Source organism: Hemiscyllium ocellatum, chromosome 10 (genome assembly GCF_020745735.1).
Source record: "Hemiscyllium ocellatum isolate sHemOce1 chromosome 10, sHemOce1.pat.X.cur, whole genome shotgun sequence".
NCBI classification, from domain to species: domain Eukaryota; kingdom Metazoa; phylum Chordata; class Chondrichthyes; order Orectolobiformes; family Hemiscylliidae; genus Hemiscyllium; species Hemiscyllium ocellatum.
This window is the reverse complement of record NC_083410.1, coordinates 3296204-3320040: the sequence shown is the minus strand read 5'-3', so window position 1 is coordinate 3320040 and position 23837 is coordinate 3296204. Positions and strand designations below refer to the sequence as shown.

The following is a 23837-nucleotide window of genomic DNA, read 5'->3' as shown; positions in this document are numbered from 1 at the left end:
GACAGATGGAATACAGTGTGGGAAAGTGTGAGGTTATGAATCTTGGCAGGCGGAATAGAGGCAAGGACTATTTTCTAAATGGCAAAAGGCTTCAGAAATCTGAAAGGGACTTGGGAGTCCTAGTTCAGGATTCTCTTCAGTTTTAACACATATGTTCAGTGGCAGTTAGGAAAGCAATTGCAATGTTAGCATTCATTTCAAGAAGGCTAGAATCCAAGAGCAGAGATGCATTGCAGAAGCTGCAAAAAGCTCTGGTCAGATCGCGTTTGGAATATTGTGAGCAGTTTCGGGCCCAGTATCTAAGGAAGGATGCGCTGGTGTTGGAGGACGTCCAGAGGAGGTTCACAAGAATGATCCAGGAGATAAAGGGCTTGTCACATGACGAGCGATTGAGGACTCTGGGTCTGTTCTCAGTGGAGTTTAGAAAGATGAGGGGTATCTGATTGAACCTTAGAGAATACTGAGAGGCCCAGAGAGAACGGACACAGAGAAGATGTTTCCACAAGTAGGAGAGACTAGGACCCAAACCCACAATCTCGGAGTGAAGGAATGATCCTTTAGAATAGAGATGAAGAGGAATTTCTTCCGCCAGAGGGTGGGGAATCCTGGAACTCATTGCCACAGAGGGCTGTGGAGACCAAGTCATTAAGTGTATTTAAGTCAGAGATAGGAAGGTTATTGATTAGTGAGGGAGATCAAGGGTTACACAGAGGAGGCAGGAGAATAGGGTTGAGGAACATATCAGCCATGACCAAATGGCAGAGCAGACTGAATGGGCTGAATGGCCTCATTTTGCTCCTAATTCTGATGGTCTTATGGCTTTTCAAACTTCTGAAGAAGCTAGACAGAGTGGAGAGGGAGGAAGTCAGACCTGGGTCAAATTTTAAAATGTTTTGTAAAAGATGCAAACGTGATGTGAGAAACAAACATTTTCACCCAGTGAGTCGTGACAATATGGGATGGGCTGGCTGGAAATGGGATAGAAGATGGGTTCAACTGAGGCATTCAAGAGGGGCATTGGTCAGTTACTGAAACAGACACTGCGTAGGGCTATGAGGAATGGACAGGAAAATGATGCTGAGGTCAAACACTTAGGGATCTAATACTGCTGTCTCCCTTAGCCCCCAGACCCTCCACAGGTCTGTTGCTCCTACCCCCACCCCTCACCCCCTTTCCCAAACCTTGCTGTCTTACCCCCACCCCCTTCTCCCTTTCCCCCACACACCCCCAACTCTCTTCCCCCACACCCAACTACTTTCTCCCCACCCCACTCCCTTACCCTTACCCCCCTACTCCCTTACCCCCACACACCCCCCACTCCATTCTACCCCCTCCACACCACCCCCAGCTCTCTGCCACCCCCACACATCCCTAAATTTCTGCCCCCAAACACACCAACCCTCCCCCCCACATCCTCCCGTTCTCTTCCCCCCCACACCCTCCCGCTCTCTTTCCCCCAGCCTGTTCCCCAGCCTCTTCCCCCACCCTATCACGTCCCTCCCCACACTCGCTTTCCCCCAACCCACACCCCCCAACTCCCCACCACTCACCTTCCGTTTGCGAGCTGTTGGTTCCTCGAGCAGCAGCGGCTGTGTGCCATGTCGTTCGGAGCCATCCCCTCCCTGGGCTAGCCCAGCAGACTGGCCGAATGGTGGTGTGGAGGGAGAGGGGGTATCGCTGCCCCAGCTCCATTTGCCACTGCTCCCACTCGTGGTCTCACTCCCCGATTCAGCCAATCCTGACACAGGGACAAAACATACAAGAGGGTTCACTCACTCACTGCTTACCCCACTGTTCCCGGGGCAATGTGCCTGGGCCCCACAGCTTTGAGTGCAGTTAGACTGTGTGCAGGAGAGCTGGGACAGGCAATAACTATACCAGCTCAGACAGCCACACAGTGCCCTGCACTGGGTACACAGACCCTGGTGGGCCCATTAGGACACCCCCTCAGCTTGCTGGTGCTCTGTAGACATCGGTGTTCCTACCTGGCATGGTGCTGCTGTTCAGAGGGCTGTTGACCAATGGGCTGGATGACAAACTGGTCAGTACCATGGCTGCCATGACTTCATCCATATCGACCATTCCTGGGCCTCTGGATAAGATCAGAAATGAGAGTTAGTCACTGATATCAAATGGGAGCTTTCAATATCCACAACCATAAACATCCACTCCCTCCACCACTGATGCTCAGTAGCAGCAGTGTGTACTATCTACAAGATAAACTGGAGAAATTCACCAAATATCCTCAGACAGCACCTTCCAAACACACAACCATTTCAATTCAGAGGGACATTGGCAGCAGATTCATGGGAACACCACCCCCTGCAAGAACCCCCTCAAGCCACTCACCATCCTGACTTGGAAATGTGTCGTTAGGTCAAAATCCAGACAGCAACACCCATGTCCCATGAATGTATAAAGTTTTTATTAAAATGAAATGCCCTTTCCAGATGGGCTGAATGGCCTACTTCCCCTCCATATGGTTGTATTGTCATCTAACAGGGCCCAGAATTTACCAAGCAGCTGCACAGTATTAACAGAGATTTTGTTTAACACTACACCTCAATCAAGCTCCCTACTGTGTCCCGGCAGCTGGATTCACTCTGTTAACTCAGCAGGAGAATAGGGCTGTTCCTACTCCCCCCCCCCCCCACAAACCTGCAATCCCCCGCTCTCTGGCTACTACATTCAGGGTAGGGGGGTCCAGGGGTACTTCATTGACTAGTCCATTTCCAATAAGACCATAAGAACCAGGAGCAGGAGGAGGCCATCTGGCCCTTCGAGCCTGCTCCCCCATTCAATAAGATCATGGCTGATCTTTTCATGGACTCAGCACCACCTACCCGCCCTCTCACCATAACCTTTAATCCCTTTACTGTTCAAAAAAACTCCACCTTAGCTTTAAAAAACTTCTACTGAAGTAACGTCAATTACTTCACAGGAGAAGGAATTCCATAGATTCCCAACTCTCTGGTGAAGAAGTTCCTTTTTGATTCAGTTCTAAACCTGCTTCCTCTAACCTTGAAGCCATGCCCTCTTGCCCTAGCTTCATCTGCTAATGGAAACATCCTCGCTACTTCTATCTTATCAATTCCCTTCTTAATTTTATGTGTTTCTGTTCGAGGCCTCCCCCCTCCCCCATTCTTCTGAATTCCAATGAATATAATCCCAGTTTACTCAGTCTCTCCTCATAACCCAACCCTGTCAACTCCGGAATCAACCCAGAATGCACCCCCTCCAGTACCAGTTTAGATTAGATTACTTACAGTGTGGAAACAGGCCCTTCGGCCCAACAAGTCCACACCGACCCGCCGCCCACCCATACCCCTATATTTACCCCTTACCTAACACTACGGGCAATTTAGCATGGCCAATTCACCTGACCCGCACATCTTTGGACTGTGGGAGGAAACCGGAGCACCCGGAGGAAACCCACGCAGACACAGGGAGAACGTGCAAACTCCACACAGTCAGTCGCCTGAGTCGGGAAATGAACCCGGGTCTCAGGCGCTGTGAGGCAGCAGTGCTAACCACTGTGCCACCGTGCCGCCCATCCTTTCATCAATAAGGAGACCAAGTCTGCACACAGTACTCCAGGTGTGGCCTCACCAGCACCTTGTACAGCTGTAACATAACCTCCCTGCTTTTAAAATCAATCACTTTAACAATGAAGGACAAATTCCATTTGCCTTCCTAATTACCTGTTGTACCTGCAGCCCAACCCTCTATGATTCATGCAGAAGGACACCCAGGTCCCTCTGTATAGCAGCAGGCTGCAGCTTTTTACCATTCAATTAATAATCCTTTTTACTATGACTCCTACCAAAATGTATGACTTCACATTTATGAACATTGTTATTCCATCTGCCAGACCCTTGCCCACTCACTCAGTGTATCCATGTTCCTCTGCAAAGTTTCACAGTCCTCTGCACACATTGTTCCAACACCCATCTGAGTGCCCAGCTGCAAATTTTGACACTCTCCACGTGGTCCCCAACTCCAAATCATCGGTATAAGTTGTAAATAACTGCGGTCCCAACACCAATCCCTGAGGCACACCACTAGTCACTGATCAGGCAAAAAAGTGAGGACTGCAGATGCTGGAGATTGCTTTTGCCCGATAGGTCGATTCTCCTGCTCCTCGGGTGCTGCCTGATCTGCTGTGCTTTTCCAGCACCACACTCACGATATTAGTCACTGATTGCCAGCCATTTGTCCCCGCTCTTTGCTTCCTGTTAATCAACCAATCCTCTATCCATGTTAATACCCTTTCCTTAACACCATGCATTGCTATCTTATGCAGCAGCCTCTTGTGCTGAGATTGCTGGGACTGGTTTCTGAGAAGGAGGTGGACCTACAATTGTTACCCATCCCTTACTATCCTTCAACTGAGTGGCTTGCACAACCAGTGTAGGTTAGTTTGATCTTAGAGTAGCATAAAACATTGACACATCAAAGGCCAATGAGCTTAAACTGTGTTGTGCTGTTCTATGTTATAGAGTCATAGAGGTGTACAGCACGGAAACAGACCCTTCAGTCCAACCCCTCCATGCCAACCAGATATCCCAACCTAATCTAGTCCTATCTGCCAGCGCCCGGCCCATATCCCTTCAAACCCTTCCTATTCATATACCCACTCAGATGCCTCTTAAATGTTGCAATTGTACCAGCCTCCACCACTTCCTCTGGCAGCTCATTCCATACATGCACCACCCTCTCCGTGAAAACGTTGCCTCTTGGGTCTCCTTTATATCTTTCCCCTCTCACCTTAAATCTATGCCCTCTAGTTCTGGATTCCCCACCCCAAGGAAAAGACTGTCTATTTATTCTATCCATGCCCCTCATGATTTTATAAACCTCTAAAAGTCACCCCTCGGCCTCTGATGCTCCAGGGAAAACAGCCCCAGCCTGTTCAACCTCCCCTATAGCTCAAATCCTCCAACCATGGCAACATCCTTGTAAATCTTTTCTGAACCCTTTCAAGTTTCACAGCATTTTTCCAATAGGAAGGAGACCAGAATTGCATGCAATATTCCAACAGTGGCCTAACCAATGTCCTGTACAGCCACAACATGACCTCCCAACTTCTGTACTCAATACTCTGACCAATAAAGGAAAGCATACCAAACGCCTTCTTCACTAACCTATCTACCCGTGACTCCACGTCCAAGGAGCTATGAACCTGCACTCCAAGGTCTCTTTGTTCAGCAACACTCCTTAGGACCATTAAGTGTATGAGACCTGCTAAGATTTTGGGAGAGCAGGTATAAGTCACATTGATTTGTGTCTGGAGTCATTTGTGGGCCAGATCAGGTAAGAGCAGCAGATTTTCCTCCCTAGAGAATTATTGTGGAACAGTTGATTTTTAGGACAATACTTATGTAAATATAGTTATATTTCATTTTTCAAATTTGGAGTCAAAACAGAGGCAGATTAGTTGATTACTTCAGTAATGGGATCTTAGCTTAATGAAAATGATCAGAAAGTCCTACTGGAACGGTGATTAAATCCAGCCTTTCGTCAGAAAGCAGGTGACTGCAGACCCCTCTAGTGTTAATGGAAAGATGTTTATATTATTGGGTTAATGTGGAAATTTACCAGATTAGGAACAGAATTAAGCTGGAGATGCTGGGATTGTCTTCCATGGAGCAAGGGAGACTGAGGAGAGACTAGATCGAGGTTTAAAGGATTATGGGAGGTTTTCATATGACAGACAAGGGAAAAGGTCTTCCTGGTAACCAATTGTAGGGAGACATAGATTTAAGATTTTGGGCAAGAGAAGAAAGAGGAATTTGAAAAAGAATCTTTACATCCAGCAAGTGGCAATGACCTTGAACTCTCTACCTGCAAGGTCATTGGACAGTGAACAATCTTTGGTTTCAAAAAGACATGTCACAGGCTCAATGGAAATGATCTTGTTGTATACAGGGATATAGCAGGGATGTGGGACTGACCAGATTATTCCACAAGAAGCTAGCATGGTTTCAATGGGGTGAATGGCATTGTTCTGCATTGTAAATGCCTTGATGACTCTGACACTAACCATCCTGGGATTTTCTGGGAATACCTTGGAATATTCTCTTGGAACCTCTCCCTCCCTCCACATCCCCCTCTCCCCACCCACCCACCAATCCCCAGTGAACTACCCTGGAGCTGATAGGACGCGGTCCAGCTGTTCTCTAGCCCCTCCTCCTCTCCCCACCCTGCACTCCAGGCCTACCTTGGAGGGATATCAATGCTCTCCGAGCAGTGGATCCTCTTGCTCTCTGCCTGTTTGCTTGTTGCTCTCAGATTCTCCCTCTCCTGTTCCTGGAGGCGCGGTGACTTCCGGCTCTCCGCCAATCGGACATCTTCAATTTTCCTCAGCGAGCGCAGGTCCAGCTCCTTCACGTAGACCAGGACCTCGTTGTCCAGGTGATTGTGTTGCTCGACCAGCCCCACATACTCCCGCCCACTGTGGGTTAGATAAACCTGGGCCAAGAAACCACCATTGTCAGCTTGTGAGGGGGAGGAGGGTGCTAGCTACATCACCCATTCAATCCACCCTGGGCCCAACACTCAACAGAAACCAAACTCTTCACCCTCTCTACTCTATTCCTCCCATACACCAGGGCAGGGGTAAGCTACTCACCCTTATAAGGCTGTCCCACCATTCAATAAGTTCTATATCCAACTCTAACCTCATCTTAAATTTATAATCCCAGCCTCCACCAGCTTCTGTGGATGAGAGTCTAACAAATCTCTGAGAGAAAATATTTCAAATCTCCATCTCATGGGATAGTCTTATTTTTGAAGGGGTGGCTCAGTGGTTAGCACTGCTGCCTCACAGTGCCAAGGACCTGAGTTCAATTCCCACCTCGGGTGACTGTCTGTGTGGAGTTTGCACATTCTCCCAGCATCTGCGTGGGTTTCCTTCGAGTGCTGCAGTTTCCTCTCACAGTCCAAAGATGTGTAGGTTAGGTGGATTGGCCATGCTAAATTGCCCATAGTGTGCAGGCTAGGTGGATTAGATATGGGGATAGGGTGGGATGTTTTTCGGAGGGTTGGTGCAGACTTGATGGGCTGAATGTCCTCTATCGGCGCTGTAGGGATTCGAAATTGTATCCCTAGTTTTCTTCTCCCTCATAAGAGGAATCATTTCCCAGGTATCCATCACATTCTGTCCCCTCAGGATCTGTTATGTTACAATAAGATCACCTCTTACTCCTCTAAACTCCAATGGCTGGAGCTCTAACCTGTTTCACCATTCTTTGTGTGTTAACCCCTTCAGCCCTGGAAAGAGTCGAGGAGACTATCTGTGAAATGGGAGTTAGCCACGTCAGGGGAACAACTCCCACATCAGTCTGAATGGGAGATGTGGTGACACAGAAAGGGAAAGGGGGTTTTCACTGCCTCCCTTAGTTACCCTCTGCCCCAGGATTCTGCCCTCACCCCCTGAGACAGGCACCCAGCTAGCCAGGAGCAAACAGCCGCACTTACCCTCTGTCCCGGATAGAGTTTGAAACGAGAGAGACTCTGGAACCCTGGCCCGATGATGCTGTCCTCGCTGTACTCCTTAAACTGACCATCCTCAAACGAGACAGTGTAGGAGGAGTTGCCTTTCCCAGAATCTAGCCGGTACGCTTGTATAACACCAGGAATAAGGATTCCACTCCCGGAAGGACTCAGGGTGTGAACAGTGGCTCCAAGCAGTGACCGTTTACCCAGACGTCGAGACAACACACTCGCCATTGTCACCTACACAGAAGAGAATAAACACAGGGTCCAACATCAGATACAAACTGACAACTCATCACTGCCAACTGAGCACCTACCGGGAACTGTAAACACCTATTCACTGTCGAACAATCCCTCACCAGCAACCATCCAACAGTGACAATCATCACCAAACTCATCATCATCACTGCAAAAATATTCACTCAATATTTCATTCAAACACTCAGCCAAACCAGGGGAAGCCTGCGATAGGGGAGGGGCTTCGGACTCAAACATTGTGAATTAGTCAAATCTGAGACTAATAATCCAGACAGTGTGAGTCCGAATCCACCCATAACAGTGTGAACTTTAGATTCAAACATCTGCACATTGAGACCTGACCAAAATGGGCATGAAATCTCTGGACTGGCACCGAACCGTGCCCAGTCTGGAGTCCGACTGATTCCTGCTCCGAGGGAACACATACGGATGGGGTCAGAGGGACAGAAGGATCGCCACAGGAAGACATTTCTCCCTCACTTCCAAACCTTCTGTGGGGAGGACAAAACTATCTGCCCCTCAGTGGATGACGTGGCAACCGCCTTTGTAGACTTTTCACCCTGTCCCCTTGTGGTGGAGAGTTTCCCTTGAATCACAGAATTAATGTAGTGCAGAAGGAGGCCATGCAGTCCATTATGCTTGTCCTGGCTGTATTATTTAATCTGATGCTATTACTTAGTGCCAATCTCCTGCCTTTTACCCATATTTCTACAGACCATTTCTATCGAAATAACTAGCCAATGCCCCTCTTGAAAGCCTCAGTTGAATATGCTCTCCATCACATTTCCAGACAATGTGCTCTATTCTCTAATGACTCACTAAGTGAGAAAGTTTATTTCCCAATCTTCCAGCCTGCCTCTTGCCTTTGCAAAATTGTATGCTTTTGTTTTTGTATTATCTTTAATATCCTTGCTTAGCCATGGATGATTTATTCCTCTCTTACAATCTTTCTTCCTTTCTAGATTATATTTTAGTTGGGATAAATTATTTCCTTAAACATCTGCTACACCTCATCGACTGTCCTGACATAGTGACTCACTGCTGCCTCATAACACATGAACCCAGGATTTGGGTTAGATTGTAGCCTTCAGCAATTGTTTGTATGGAGATTGCACATTCCCCCAGTCTCCAGGTGCTCCAGTTTCCTCCAACAGTACAAACATGCACAGGTTAGGTGGATTGGCCATAGGAAATTGCCCCATAATGTGCAGAGATGTGCAAGCTAGGCAGATTGGCCATAGTAAATGGAAGGATAAGGGAGAGAATCTTTGGATATTTGGTGCAGACTTAAAGGGCTGAATGGCCTCAATCTGTACTGTAGGGAATCTATGAACAATAAAATGATTCCCATTAGTTATACTTGTCTTGCTGTCCAGTCCACTACCACCAAATCTGTCCTTGTCTCTGTAATTACTTTTGTTTAACTCCAAAACACTAATGTGGGACTCCAGTTTCTCACCCTTCAAATGTATTTCAAATTCTGGCATACAATGATCCTTCCTTCCTAGAGGATGCTTTTCTGAGATCATTAATTAATGCCACCTTAATGTACATTACCAAGTCCAAAATAGCCTGCTCTCCAGCTAGTTCCATAACATACTACTCCCAGAAACAATCTTGAATACATTGAGCTCTCTCCTGCAGCTACCCTTGCCTTGATTAATCCACACTGTATGTATATACAAAACACCCGTGATTATTCCTGTACTATTCTTACAAGCCTCTAATATTCCCACTGTAAGTGAACTTCAATCAAAAAGATTTTAAGATGCATCTTAAGGGAAGGCAAAGATGTCAGAGGTGGAATTCCAAAACTGAAGGTAGAGCGACAATGTTGGAGTGAGAGAAAGGGGGAAATTGTACGTGAGGGCAAATTGGAGAATATACAGAATATAGAACAGTACAGCAGGAGAATGGGGCCTTTGGCCCATGATGTTATGCTGAACATGACGCCAAATGAAATTAATTCCTTCTGCCGGCCCTTGGTCCATATCTTTCCATTCCTTGAATATTCATGTGCTTATCTAACAGTCTCTTTAAATCCTCTGTTGTATCTGGCTCCATCACCACCTCTGCAGTAAGTGCCAGACTTCTACCACTCTGTAAAAGGCTTGGCCCTCACATTTCTTTTGGTTTTTCCCCCTTTCACTTTAAATGCATGCCCCCTAGAGTTAGACACTATGATTCTGGAAATAGAATTGACAGTAAGAGTCCTATCAATGCATCTCATAATTTTCTAAACTTCGATCAAGTCTACCTTCAGCTTCCACCACTCAAGGGAAAACAAGCAGCGTTTTTTCTAGCCTGTCCTCGTAGCTCATAACCTCTAATCCAGGCAGCATCCTGGTAAACTTCCTCTGCACCCTCTCTAAAGCCTCCACATCTTTCCTGTAATGTGGTGACCAGAGAACTGAACACAATGCTCTAAGTGTGATCTCACCAAAGTCTTATAAAGCTGCAACATAACATCCTACCTCTTGTACTCAGTTCCCTGACCAATAAAAGCAACTTCTTTAATACCCTATCTTACTTGTGTGGCCATGAAGGGGAAAGCAATGCTTTCAGAGGAGGTGGCAGTGATAGAGAGGAGGTGAGAGCATGGGGGAGATTTGAACTTAAGGGTGAGGTATTGCTGGTCCTGTGAGAGTGATTTACAGGGAGAGATCAGGAAACAAGGGCTTGATGACTGAGCTGGGACACAGACATTGTTAACGAGTTTCAGTTTTTCGAGGGTGGAATCACAAAATCATTATAGTGCAGGAGACTATTCACCCCATCCTGCATGTCCTAGCAGGAGATTGAACAGGAGGGTGTTGGAATGAGAATGATGTTATTGGATTGACTCCAAAACACACAATAATGCAAAAACACAAAATCTAAATAAGATTCAAAAGGTGTGAAGAGCCCATTCTGCCACTCTATCCTGATCCCATTCCACTCTCAGCCCCAGAATCAACATCACATTCCCAACTCCAGGGGAAAGCTTCTGATGGAATTTTCCTTCACAAAAATTCCTGCTCCCAGCCCCTCCCCCACATTCCCCCTCTCACAGGGCTGTTCCAGCCTCTGGACACGCTTCATTTGACCCTCTGCAATCTCCATCTTAAAACTTCAGTGTCCTTCAGGCGGAACCTGTTAACTTTCCAAAATCCTCATAGACACAATCTCATCAAAGAGTACCACCACCTCCTCTTCATTCTCATTTTAAATTCATTTTAATTAAAAATTAATTTAATTTAATTTCTCACTTGTTCACAGTTTTTTAAAATTCATTCATAGAATGAAGGCAAGGGTGGCTAGACCAGTATTTATTGCCCATCCCTGTGCCCATAGGACAATTGAGAATCAACCACATGGCCGTGGGTCTGGAGTCACATGTAGGCCAGACCAGGTAAGGATGGCACTTTCCCTCCCTGAAGGACATTAGTGACCAGATGGGCTTGGTGACAATCAACAGTAGTTCCATGATCATCATTACACACTTAATCCCAGGTTTAATAGCAAATTCAAATTCCAACATCTGCCATGGTGAGATTTGAACCCGGGTCCCCAGAATATTCCCTGGCTCTCCTGGTTGACTGTCCAGTGATAGTACCATCGAGCAGGTAACCTGGCGGAATGCCCCATTTGAATTCAGCAAAAAAAAACTTGCCTTTCCACACGTTTACTCTGCAGGAGTCAGCGAGAGTGAGAGCGTGAGAATGTCAGGGTGTGTGAGAGAGAGAGGGAGAGACAGAGAGAGTGTGTGGTTGTGCTGAGGGCGGTGTCTGTGGGAGGGGGTGGGGTATGGTGGTATTCAAGTGATCTTTGCAGCCCCTGAGCCAAGGGGGTAATCATTGGCAATGGAGCTGGGCATTGAGCGGGAACCGGGAGTGATAATTGGGTGGTAGCGATTACAGTGAAATGCAGAAGTTTGAGAAACACAGAGAGGGAGACAGAGAGATATACAGGCACAGACAGACGGTGTACCTTCCCAGGGAGGCGCTTGTTGATCTGTGGGGAATGAATGGGTTCAGACTGAATTACCTGGGTCCACGCTGCAGCATTTGCCCTGGAACTGCGTGGGTCCCGCTCTAATCCCGGGTCAAACCCGCTTCAGTACAGCTCCTATCTCGTTCCACAGGGTCCTAGCCCGGTTGTAGCCCTTCCTTTTCAGATTCAATCCCACCCTGTGCCGGTCCTGTCCCGACGCGAACCCGCTCTATCCCGGTCCTAATGCGGTGCTAACCGGCTCTGAACCGGTGCTATCCTGGTTCTGTCCAACTCTGTCCCGGTCCAATCCTGCTCTGTCCCGGTGCTGTCCAACTCTGCCCCGATCCAATCCTGCTCTGTCCCGGTGCTATCCAACTCTGCCCCGATCCAATCCTGCTCTGTCCCGGTGCTATCCAACTCTGCCCCGATCCAATCCTGTTCTGTCCCGGTGCTATCCAACTCTGCCCCGGTCCAATCCTGCTCTGCCCCGGTCCAATCCTGCTCTGTCCCGGTGCTATCCCAGTCCGGTTTCGCTTCGATCTGAAAAGCCGCGGTTCGCTCAGACCTTTAACTCTGCCCAGATGTGGCGAGAGCGACTGAAGTCCCGGAGCGGAATGCCACAGTAATCCGGATCTGGATCCAGTACAGGGTGTTATCATAGACAGAGTCAGAGAGCACGGAAACACATCATCCCACAAATCCACCATTTCCCCAGCCGAGGATTCACCCCATCCTCAAACCCATCCCCATCCGCAACCCCAACTAATCCCCAATGAACCCCACCCCAAACCCACCACTACCCCAACCCATCACCACCCCAAACGCATCGCCACCCCACCCCATAACCACCCCAACCCATCACCACCCCAAACCCATCACCACCCCCCATAACCACCCCAAACCCATCGCCACCCCAAACACATCGCCACCACAAACCCACTACCCCAACCCATCACCACCCCAAACCCATCACCACCCTACCCCATCACCACCCCAAACCCATCACCACCCCAAAACGCATCGCCACCCCAAACCCATCACCACCCCAACCCATCAACACCCCAAACCCATCACCACCCCAACCCATCACCACCCCAAACGCATCACCACCACAACTCATCACCACCACAACCCATAACCACCTCAAACTCATCACACCCCAACCATCACCACCCCAAACCCGTCACCACCCCACCCCATCACCACCCCAAACCCATCACCACCCCACCCCATCACCACCCTAAACCCATCACCACCCCAACCCATCACTACCCCACCCCATCACCACCCCAAACCCATCACCAACCCAACCCATCACCACCCCAAACCCATCAACACCCCAACCCATCACCACCCCAAACCCATCACCACCCCACCTCATCACCACCCCAAACCCATCACCACCCCAAACCCATCACCACCCCACCTCATCACCACCCCAAACCCATCACCACCCCAAACACATCACCATCCCAAACACATCACCACCCCAAACGCATCACCACCACAACCCAACACCACCACAACCCATCACCACCTCAAACCCATCACCACAAGCCCATCACTATCCCCAAACCTATCACCACCCCAAACCCACCACCACCCCAACCCATCACCATCCCAAACCCACCACTACCCCAACCCATCACCACGGGCAGGAAACAGCAAGAGGGGATAAAAGGGTTATTTTTCAGGTTGGTGACCTGTGACCAGTGGGATTTCACAGGGATCAGTGCTGGGACCACAACTGTTCACAATTAATATTAATGACTGGGAGAAAGGAACCCAATGAATTGTAGAAATATTTCCAGATGACACAATAAAATAGATGGAAAGGCAGTTTGTAAGAGGGATATGACCAATTTATAGAGAGACTTGGAGATGCCGTTTTGGACTGAGGTGGACAAAGTTAAAAATCACACAACACCAGATTACAGTCCAACTGATTTATTTGGAGGCACTAGCATCCAGAGCACTGCTCCTTCATCTGGTAGTTGTGAGACCATAAGACCATAAGACACAGAATTTATAGCCACAGTACAGTGTCATGGAGATGTAATGATACATTAAACAATTTTCGATTCAGTCTTTCATCTTTTAGAATGGGATGTACATCTCATTCGAAAAGATGAAAGACTGAATCGAAAATTCAGCACTTCAAAAGCTAGTGCTGCCAAATAAACCTGTTGGACTATAACCTGGTGTTGTGTGATTTTTAACTTTATAGAGAGAGAGAGAGTCATTGGTTAAGAGAGCAGGTAAAATGTTGGCAAATGGAGCATAATGTGGGATATTGTGAAGTTGTTCATTTTGAAAGTGAGAACAAAAGAACAGTATTATTTAAATGCAGAGAAACTGCTAAAGCTGCAACATGGATATGTACAGCACAGAAACAGGCCCTTCGGTCCAACTCATCCATGCCAACCAGATGTCCTACGTTAATCTAGACCCATTTGCCAGCAGTTGGCTCATACCCCTCGAAACCCTTCCTCCTCATTTACCCATCCAGATGCCTTTTAAATGCTGTAATTGTACCAGTCTCCGTCACTTCCTCTGGCAGCTCATTCCATACATGCACCACTCTCCACATGATGAATATATTCCTTCCAACATCATCAAATGACAACCTCTTGTTAGATCCCTTGTCACATGCCTCCTGGAAGTCCAACACAACACATTTACTGGTTTCCCCTTGATTCACTCTGATTGAATCTTCCTCAAAAATCTCTAATAAATTAGTCAGTAACTATTCATGAAGCCACACGGACTCTGCTTGATTAGATTACGATTTTCCAAATGTACTCATGAGGGGCAAGGATAGGGTAAATAGGCAAAGCCTTTTCCCTGGGGCTCGGGGAGTCCAGAACTAGAGGGCATAGGTTTAGGGTGAGAGGGGAAAGATATAAAAGAGACCTAAGGGGCAACCTTTTCACACAGAGGGTGGTACGTGAATGGAATGAGCTGCCAGAGGATGTGGTGGAGGCTGGTACAATTGCAATATTTAAAATGCATCTGGATGGGTTAATGAATAGGAAGGGTTTGGAGGAATATGGGCCGGGTGCTGGCAGGTGGGACTAGGTTGGGTTGGGATATATGGTCAGCAAGGACAGGTTGGACCGAAGGGTCTAGTTTCCATGCTGTACATCTCTATGATTCTATGACTCTGTGACATCCTTAATAATTGATTTCCACAGTTTCCAACAATGCGTGAGGCTAGTCGGCCCCTATTTAAATTGTAATTTTAAACTGGGGGGTGTAGCAATGACAGTGGGAGTTTGGATGCGGTTCCGAGCTGTATGGATACTCCGGGCCGGCTTTTGTGAGTAGTTTGTTCTCCTGGTTGTAAACAGCACATAACACGCGGCTCGAGCTGTGAATGAACGGGGATTGGGAATAGGAAGAGGGATAGGGAATACGGAGAGATATAGGGATAAAGAACACAGAGAGATATGGAGAGAGGGACAGGGACTAGGGAGGGGGTCTGGGAGAGGGATAGGGCATACAGAGAGGGATGGGGAACAGAGACAGGGATGAGGAATAGGGAGAGGGTAGAGCCAGGAATTGGGAATAGGGGTAGGGACTGCGAATAGGGAGAGGGATAGGGCAGGAGACGGATGGGAATGGGGAGGGGGATGGGGAAGAGGGAGGGGGAATAGGGAGAGGATAGGAAACAGAGGATGATGTACAATGAGAGAAACTGGAAGAGGGATTTGGGATGTGAGGGGGTGGGGATGAGTTTAAATGGGAAATGGGGCATGATTCTGAATCCATTACCACCCCCCCCCCCCCACCCCTCCCCACCCAGTGAGTCCTGGAGTGGGAGCCGCAGGTGATTCTCTGGGAGGGAAGATCAAGGTAGGGCCTGAGTCTGGACTGAATCCCGGATTGACCCAATGACACAATCTGACACTTAATCAGAAAACTCCCCCAGGAGCTGGCGCAGGAACGTCCTGGGGGATATATGTGTGCCTGTGATTCCAGTTGCTGATAATTCACCTTTGCAAGTGTTCCCTTACCCCCCCAAGACACACACACATCATACCCCTCCCCCATGGTCCTCAGTGTGGGTGGGCGAGGATAACCCCGGAGGATGAGGTTGTGTTGCCTATACTTGGAGTGGTGTGTTCCCCCTGTCCCCAGCAGCAACAGCAGTTCCGTGCGGATCGTGAGTGTTCAGTGATTCCGTGTACCTCCGGCCAGCTCCTCCCTCATTCCCTGCTCCCGCGTACGTGCCAACTCTCACATCGCAGCCCCTCCCAGGGACACAGCGTACAGAGCACAGCGGGATCCCGGCTGTAACCCCCTGCCTAACTCACTCGTACACACACAGTTCACAATCGCAAAGCCGCCACTCGGCTATTTTTGGACAGTTAGTTGCACCCCATTTCTCCAGCAGCCTGCACAGGGTCAATCACTAGCAGCAGCAGCAGCAGCGCTACACAGAATCCAGCTCAGCACAGGCTAAGGTAAGGAGACCCTGGCTCACAGTGGGCCGGTCAGTAATGAGCAGCGATTACAGGGAGTCTGCAGAGAGATAACAGGAGGGGGCGGGGAGGTGATTCCAGGTCAGAGTACACCACCCAGGGCCCACTCCCTCTGTACTGACCCTCCGACAGTGCGGCACTCCCTCAGCACTGAGCCTCCGACAGTGCCACACTCCTTCAGCACTGACCCTCCGACAGTGGAGCACTTCCTCAGCACTGACCCTCCGACATTGTGGCGGTCCCTCAGCACTGGTGGGCGGCACGGTGGCACAGTGGTTAGCACTGCTGCCTCACAGCGCCTGAGACCCGGGTTCAATTCCCGACTCAGGCGACTGACTGTGTGGAGTTTGTACGTTCTCCCCGTGTCTGCGTGGGTTTCCTCCGGGTGCTCCGGTTTCCTCCCACAGTCCAAAGATGTGCGGGTCAGGTAAATTGGCCATGCTAAATTGCCCGTAGTGTTAGGTAAGGGGTAAATGTAGGGGTATGGGTGGGTTGCGCTTCGGCGGGTCAGTGTGGACTTGTTGGGCCGAAGGGCCTGTTTCCACACTGTAAGTAATCTAATCTAATGATCCTCTGACAGTGTAGCACTCCCTTAGCACTGACCCTCTGACAGTGAGGTGCTCCCTCAGCACTGACCTTCAGACAATGTGGTGCTCCCTCAGTACTGACCCTCTGGCGCTTCCTCAGCACTGACCCTCTGACAATGAGGTGCTCCCTCAGCACCGACCCTCTGATAGTGCAGCACTCCCTCAGTATTGACCCTCCGACAATGCGGCACGCCCTCAGCACTGACCATCCGACAGTGCAGCACTTCCTCAGCACTGACCCTTCGACAGTGCGGCACTCCCTCAGTACTGACCCTCTGACAATGCGGCACTCCCTCAGCACTGACCCTTCGACAGTGCGGCGCTCTCTAAGCACTGACCCTAAGACAGTGCAGCGCTCCCCCAGCACTGACCGACAATGCGGCACTCCCTCAGCACTGACCGTCCGACAGTGTGCCACTCCCTCAGCACTGACCCTCCGACAATGCGGCACTCCCTCAGCACTGACCCTCCGACAGTGCAGTACTGACTCAGCACTGACCGTCTGACAGTGCAGTGCTCCCTCAGCACTGACCTTTCGATAGTGCGGCACTCCCTCAGCACTGATCCCCTGACAGTTCGCCACTCCCTCAGCACTGAACCTCCGACAGTGCATCACTCCCTCAGCACTGACCCTGCGACAGTGAGGCACCTCCTAAGCCCTGAACCTCCGACAGTGTGGTGCTCCCTCAGCACTGACCTTCCAACATTGCGGTGCTCCCTCAGCACTGACCCTCTGACAGTGCGGCAATCCCTCAGCACTGATCCTCCGACAGTGTGGCACTCCCTCAGCCCTGATCTTCCGACAGTGCAGTACTCACTCAGCACTGACCCTCCGACAGTTGTTTTGTCACCATACTAGGTAACCTCATCAGTGAGTCCCCTGCTGTAGCGCTGGTGTTATGTCCCACTTTCTATTTCTGTGTTTCGGTTTCTTTGAGTTGGTGATGTCATTTCCCATTCTTTTTTTCAGAGGCTCGTAGATGGGATTCAAATCGATGTGTTTGTTGATAGAGTTCCAATTGGAATGTTAAAAGACATGACCCACTATCACTAGTATCCTTTCATAGAGGTGAGGAAGGACCTCACTTTGACTGGCTCAACACATCCACCCTAAGACAAGCCAAACAGAGACATCTACGAGAATTCCTAGAAGCATGGCATTCCAGCCGGAACTTTATCAACAAACACATGAGAATAAAAATCAGAAATGACATCACCAACCCAAAGAAACCTAAACACATAAATAGAATGTGGGGCATAACATGCATAAAATCAAGGCAGGACGTGCAGAATTCTCTGATGTGCACATACAGAGTGAATTCCCAGTCTATGGGCTCGATACAGACCATTAATTGTTGCATTTAGGGTCACTCTCACCTCCTTGACTTAATGCTTGACACTCATTGGGGATGATACAAAATTAGGAGGTATTGTCGATAGTGAGGAAGGTTATCAAAAATTACACAGGGATCTTGATCAGAATGGGTTAGTGGGCTAAGGATTGGCAAATGCAATTCAATACAGATAAGTGTGAAATGTTGCACTTTGGAACATCAAACCGAGTTAGGACTTATATGGTAAATGGTAAGGTCACGAGGAGTGTTTTGGAACAAAGGGACCTAGGAGTATAAGTACATAGTTTGTTGAAAGTGGCATCACAAGTCGACAGGGTGGTGAAGAAGACATTTAGCATGCTGGCCTTCATCGGTTAAAGTATAGGAGTTGAGACATTGTGTTACAGATGTATAAGTCATTGGTGAAACTACATTTGGAGCATTGTGAACAGTTTGGTCACTCTGTTATCGGAAAAGATATCATTAAACTGGAGAGAGTGCAAAGAAGATTTAGGAGGGTGTTACCAGGACTAGTAGGCCTGAGTTCTCAGGAGAGGTTATCCAGGGTAGGACTTTATTCCTTGGAACGCAGGAGAATGAGGAGTGACTTTATTGAGGTGTATAAAATCATGAGGAGCATAGATAGGATGAATGCATATAGTCTTTTTCCCAGAGATAGGAAATTGAAAACTAGAGGGCATCGGTTTAAGGTGAGAGGGGAACGGCTTAGGAAGAACCTTAGGGGCAAATTTTTCACGCAGAGAGTAGTGCGTAAAGGGCTGCCAGAGAAAATAGTCAGGTCAGGTAGAGTCATCACAACATTTTAAAAAGTGTTTGATAGGTACATGGATGTGAAGGGTTCAGAGGGACATAGACCAAATGTGGGCACTTGGCACTAGCTGAGTAGGCACCATGGTCAGCATGAACCAGTCTGGGCTGAAATGCCTGTTTACATGCTGTGTTACTCTATAACTCCATAACCCAGAAGTCAGGAGTGTGATGGAATATTCTGCACTTGCCTGAATGAGTGCAGTTCCTACAACACCCAACGAAGCTTAACATCATCGAGGACAAAGCAGTCCACTTGTTTGGCACACATTCACAAACATCCACTCTCTCCATCACGAATGCTTAGTAACAGCAATTATTATCCATAAGATGCACCACAGAAATTCACCAAATATCTTCAGATAGCACTCTCCAAACCCATGACCACTTACACCTAGAATGACAAGGACAGCAGATACATGGGAACATGACTTGGCAATATATCACCGTTCCTTTAGTGTTGCTGGGTCAAAATCTTGAAATTCCCTCCTTGAGGGCATTGTGGGTCTTTCTAATGCGCATGAACTGCAGCAATTCAACAAGAAAGCTCACCCCCATCTTAGAGTCAGGGAGATGTACAGCACAGAAACAGACCCATCGGTCCAACCCATCCATGCCGACCAGATATCCCAACCCAATCTCATCCCACCTGCCAACACTTAGTCCATATCCTTCTAAACCCTTCCTATTCATATACCCATTCAAATGCCTTTTAAAGTGTTGCAATTGTACCAGCCTCCACCACTTCCTCTGACAGTTCATTCCATACACGTACCACCCTCTGCGTGAAAAAGTTGCCCCTTAGATCTCTTTTATATCTTTGTTCTGGACTCCCCCACCCAACTCCTGTAACTCAATACTCTGACTGATAAAGGAAAAAATATAAAACTCCTTCTTCACTATCCTATCTACCTGCAACTCTACTTTTAAGAAACCATGAACCTGCACTCCAAGGTTTCTTTGTTCAGCAACACTCCTTAGGACCATTAAGTGTATAAGACCTGCTAAGATTTGCTTTCCCAAAAATGCATCACCTCGCATTTATCTGAATTAAACTCCATCTGCCACTTCTCAGCCCATTAGCCCATCTGATCATAATCCTGTTGTATTCTGAGATAACCTTCTTCACTGTCCACTACACCTCCAATTTTGGTATCATCTGCAAACTTACTAACTATATCTCTTATGCTCACATTCAAATCACTTATATAAGTGATGAAAAGTAGTGGACCCAGATTGATCCTTGTGGCACTCCACTGGCCACAGGCCTCCAGTCTGAAAAACAACCCTCCACCACTGCCCTCTGTCTTCTACCTTTGAGCCAGTTCTGTATCCAAATGGCTTGTTCTCCCTGTATTCCATGAGATCTAACCTTGCTAACCAGTCTCCCATAGGGAACCTTGTTGAACGCCTTACTGAAGTCCATATAGATCACACCTACCACTCTGCCCTCATCAATCCTCTTTGTTACTTCTTCAAAAAACTCAATCAAGTTTGTGAGACATGATTTCCCATGCACAAAGCCATGTTGACTATCCTTAATCAGTCCTTGCCTTTACAAATACATGTACATCCTGTCCCTCAGGATTCCCTCCAACAACTTGCCCACCACCAATATCAGGTTCACTGGTCTATAGTTCCCTGGCTTGTCCTTACCAAACATTCTTCTCAAGGGGCAACTAGGGACAGGCTGGAAATGCCCACATCCTGTGAAAGAATGTTTAAAGATTCCTCAGAATGTATTGTGTGATTGGTCATAAATGATCAACACCTTACCGTCAATCAGATAGATTAAATGTGGATGATTTGCAAAGGAGGTTGGATGCCAGGAGCTGAGGGTGAATCAGTGCAATATATTTCATGTCTGAAATAAGGTGTTTCAGGAGAAAACTTGTCAAATCCCCTGGAACAACAGTGTGAGATTGTATCAGGAACAGGTTGACTATCCAATTGACACCCCTCAATGGAGCTGTTGACACAGCAATAGTTATGTCATAACACATTGAGAAGGGAGGGGACCTGCCGTGACAAATCATTCATTCTGCTGACAGTACAGAAAAAAAGTCAAACTCCAGACATTGTTTGAAAGAGGAAGAAATGCTGAGTAATCATTGCAAATTCATGTTACCTGACCCTGATTGTGTGCAGCTCAGTAATGGAGCAATGATCAGATGCTTATACAAACAGATGAAATAAGACAGAAGTAAGCCATTCAGCCCCTCCTTCGTCACTCTATAAGGTCATGGCTGATCTGCTTGTGTCTGGAATTCCACATTCCAATCTCCCCCGATGACCCTTGACTCCCTGGCCAACAATAACCTACCCCCTCCACCATAAAAATGTTCAATATCCCCTCCTCCTCTTCCTCCTTCATGCTGTTCTGAGGCAAAGAGTCCCAAAGTTACACAACCCCAGAGATTGGGCGGCACGGTGGTTAGCACTGTTGCCTTACAGCGCCAGAGACCTGGGTTCAATTCCCGCCTCAGACAACTGACTGTGTGGAGTTTGCATATTCTCCCCGTGTCTGCGTGGGTTTCCTCCGGGTGCTCCGGTTTTCTCCCACAGTCCAAAAATGTGCAGGTCAGGTGAATTGGCCGTGCTAAATTGCCTGTAGGGTTAAGTGCAGGAGTAAATGTAGGTGAATGGGTCTGAGTGGGTGCGCTTTGGCGGGTCGGTGTGGACTTGTTTGGCCGAAGGGTCTGTTTCCACACTGTAGGCAATCTAATCTAATCTAAAAACATTCCCCTCCCCTCTGTCCTGGAAGAGTGATCATAATTTTACATCAGAGCCCTCTGCTTCTCATCTGACCCACAAGGGGAAACACCCTTTCCACATCCATCTTGTCAAGCCCATTCAGGATCTGATGCACTTCAATCAAGTCAACCCTCACTCTTTTAAACTCCAGTCGGAACAAACCCAGTCAGTCCAGCCTTTTCTCAAACCCACTCAGTCTGGATATCAATCCAGAAAACTCCTCTGAACCACCTCCAACACCCTTCCTTGAAAATGACCAAAACTGCGCGCAATATTCGAGACGATCTGTTGTACCTTGTGTAACTGAAACATTTTTTTTACTTTTCAGGGATGTGTCTCTTGCTGGCTTGGCCAACATTTATTGCCCATCCCTATTTGCTCCTGAGAAGAAACTGCCCTCTTGAACCACTGCAGTCCATGTGCTGTCAGTAGACCCACAAGGTCTTTAAGAAAGGCTTTCAACCCAGCGACACTGAAAGAACAGCAACGTATTTCTTTCTAGGTGGAAGTGGTCGTGGATTTGGAAGGTGCTGTCTTGTCCCTTCTCAGGAATGGTGACTCAGAGATTAGCCCTGCTGCCTCACAGTGCCAGGGATCTGGGTTTGATTCCAGCTTTGGGTGACTGCTCTGTATGATTTGTGCATCCTCCTTCTCTGTGCTTAGGTTTCCTATCAATGTTTTAAGAGTCTCCCTGTTACAAATTATTTTTCAACTCTTCCTGTAAAAAGTTTATTTTATTAATGAGGAGGGTGAATTCTCCTGGGTCTGGGTGGGAGAATGTGCCTGTAAATTATTGGTGGTTGATTTTGTCGTCACTAAGAGCCTATCTATATTGTCCCCACTTGTAAAAGGAACAAGAACCAAAGAGCACAGATTTTAAAGTGATTTACAAAAGAAGAAAGGATGATAAGGAAAATCTTTCTCATGTAGTGAGTGGTTAGGGTGTGGAATTCACTGCCTGGAAACATAGTGGAGGCAGTCTTAATAGAGGCATTCAAGAGGGTATTAGCTGGTCTCTGGGATAGAAATGGTGTGCAAGGATATGGGGTAATGACTGGAAATTGTTCCAAGGTAATGATGCTCCATTTAATGACCCAGTGTAGATATGATGGTACAAATGGCCCCCTTCTCCTCCATGTTACTTCTGTGATCATTCAAAGAGAGATCATTCAGGTCACACTTGGAAAGTTGGAGCATTTGAATTCATTTCTAAAAAAATTCTGGAAATAACAAACTGGTCTCAGTAAAAGGAATCATGAGACAACAGAATGAGGGAAAAGCCCAAATGGTCCATGAGTAGTTTCAGGAAAGAGAAGCAATTAAAAAAAAGGGGCAGGAGGAAGCCGTTTGGACACTCAAGCCTGCTCCACCGTTCAATAAGATCACGGCTGGTCTGACATTCCTCACGGCCAGTCCCTGCCTTTTCCCTTGATTTCCCGACTGATCAAGAACCTACCTCAGCCTTAAGTATACACAAGGGTTTTCATGAGTTTTTCTGATAGCAGATGTTTCAGTTGGACATGTGTTTTAGAAAGTCAGGTATGGTTGAACCTGCATCTAATGAACTTTGCACTGCAGACTTTTTTTCTTTAAGGATGGGGGCATTGCTGGCTTGGCTAGCATTTATTACCCTGAGAGCAGCTAAGAATCACCCACATTGCTGTGGGTCGGGAGTCACATGTCGACCAGACCTGGTAAGGATGGCAGTTTCCTTCCCTAAAGGACTTTAGTGTTGGGTTTTCCCAACAATGAATTTGTGGTCATTATTAAACTCTTTGTTCCAGGCTTTCATTGAAGTCAGATTCCATCATCTGCCATGGCCGGATTCTGATCCTAGGTCCCTGGGGCATTACCAGGGTCTCTGTTAACAGTCCAACAGCAATACCACTAGGCCATCACCTTCCCCAGCTTAAAAGGTCCCCCAGCTTAAGAGCTTATTAGCCTTTCTAAGGCAGTGTTGTTGAGCAGCCTTGCTATAGAGGCCACATTAGGGAGATTTAAACAATCCTTAGATAAGCACATGGATGATTTTGGAACAATGTAGGGGGACGAGCTGAGAATTGTTCACAGGTTGGCGCAACATCGAGGGCCTAAGGGCCTGTTCTGTGCTGTATCGCTCTATA

General features: G+C 47.8%; 1 protein-coding gene across 4 annotated transcripts in view; it reads right to left on the bottom strand.

Annotated features, from left to right (window-relative positions):
* Nucleotides 1-16431, bottom strand: part of LOC132819616 (zinc finger protein 395-like) — a 28738-nt gene extending 12307 nt beyond the window's left edge. For 2 of the 4 annotated variants that reach the window (XM_060831193.1, XM_060831196.1), the window contains exons 1-5: nt 11782-12249; nt 7480-7737; nt 6221-6471; nt 1986-2092; nt 1551-1738 (exon numbers count right to left, since the gene is read on the bottom strand). In XM_060831193.1, coding sequence (XP_060687176.1) covers nt 1551-1738; nt 1986-2092; nt 6221-6471; nt 7480-7731 — 798 coding nt within the window. In that variant the 5' untranslated portion in view covers nt 7732-7737; nt 11782-12249. Of the gene's footprint in view, nt 1-1550; nt 1739-1985; nt 2093-6220; nt 6472-7479; nt 7738-11781; nt 12250-16333 lie in introns of those variants that run through there. The other 2 variants (XM_060831195.1, XM_060831194.1) reach the window with 2 other exon arrangements.
* Nucleotides 16432-23837: the final 7406 nt, after the last annotated feature.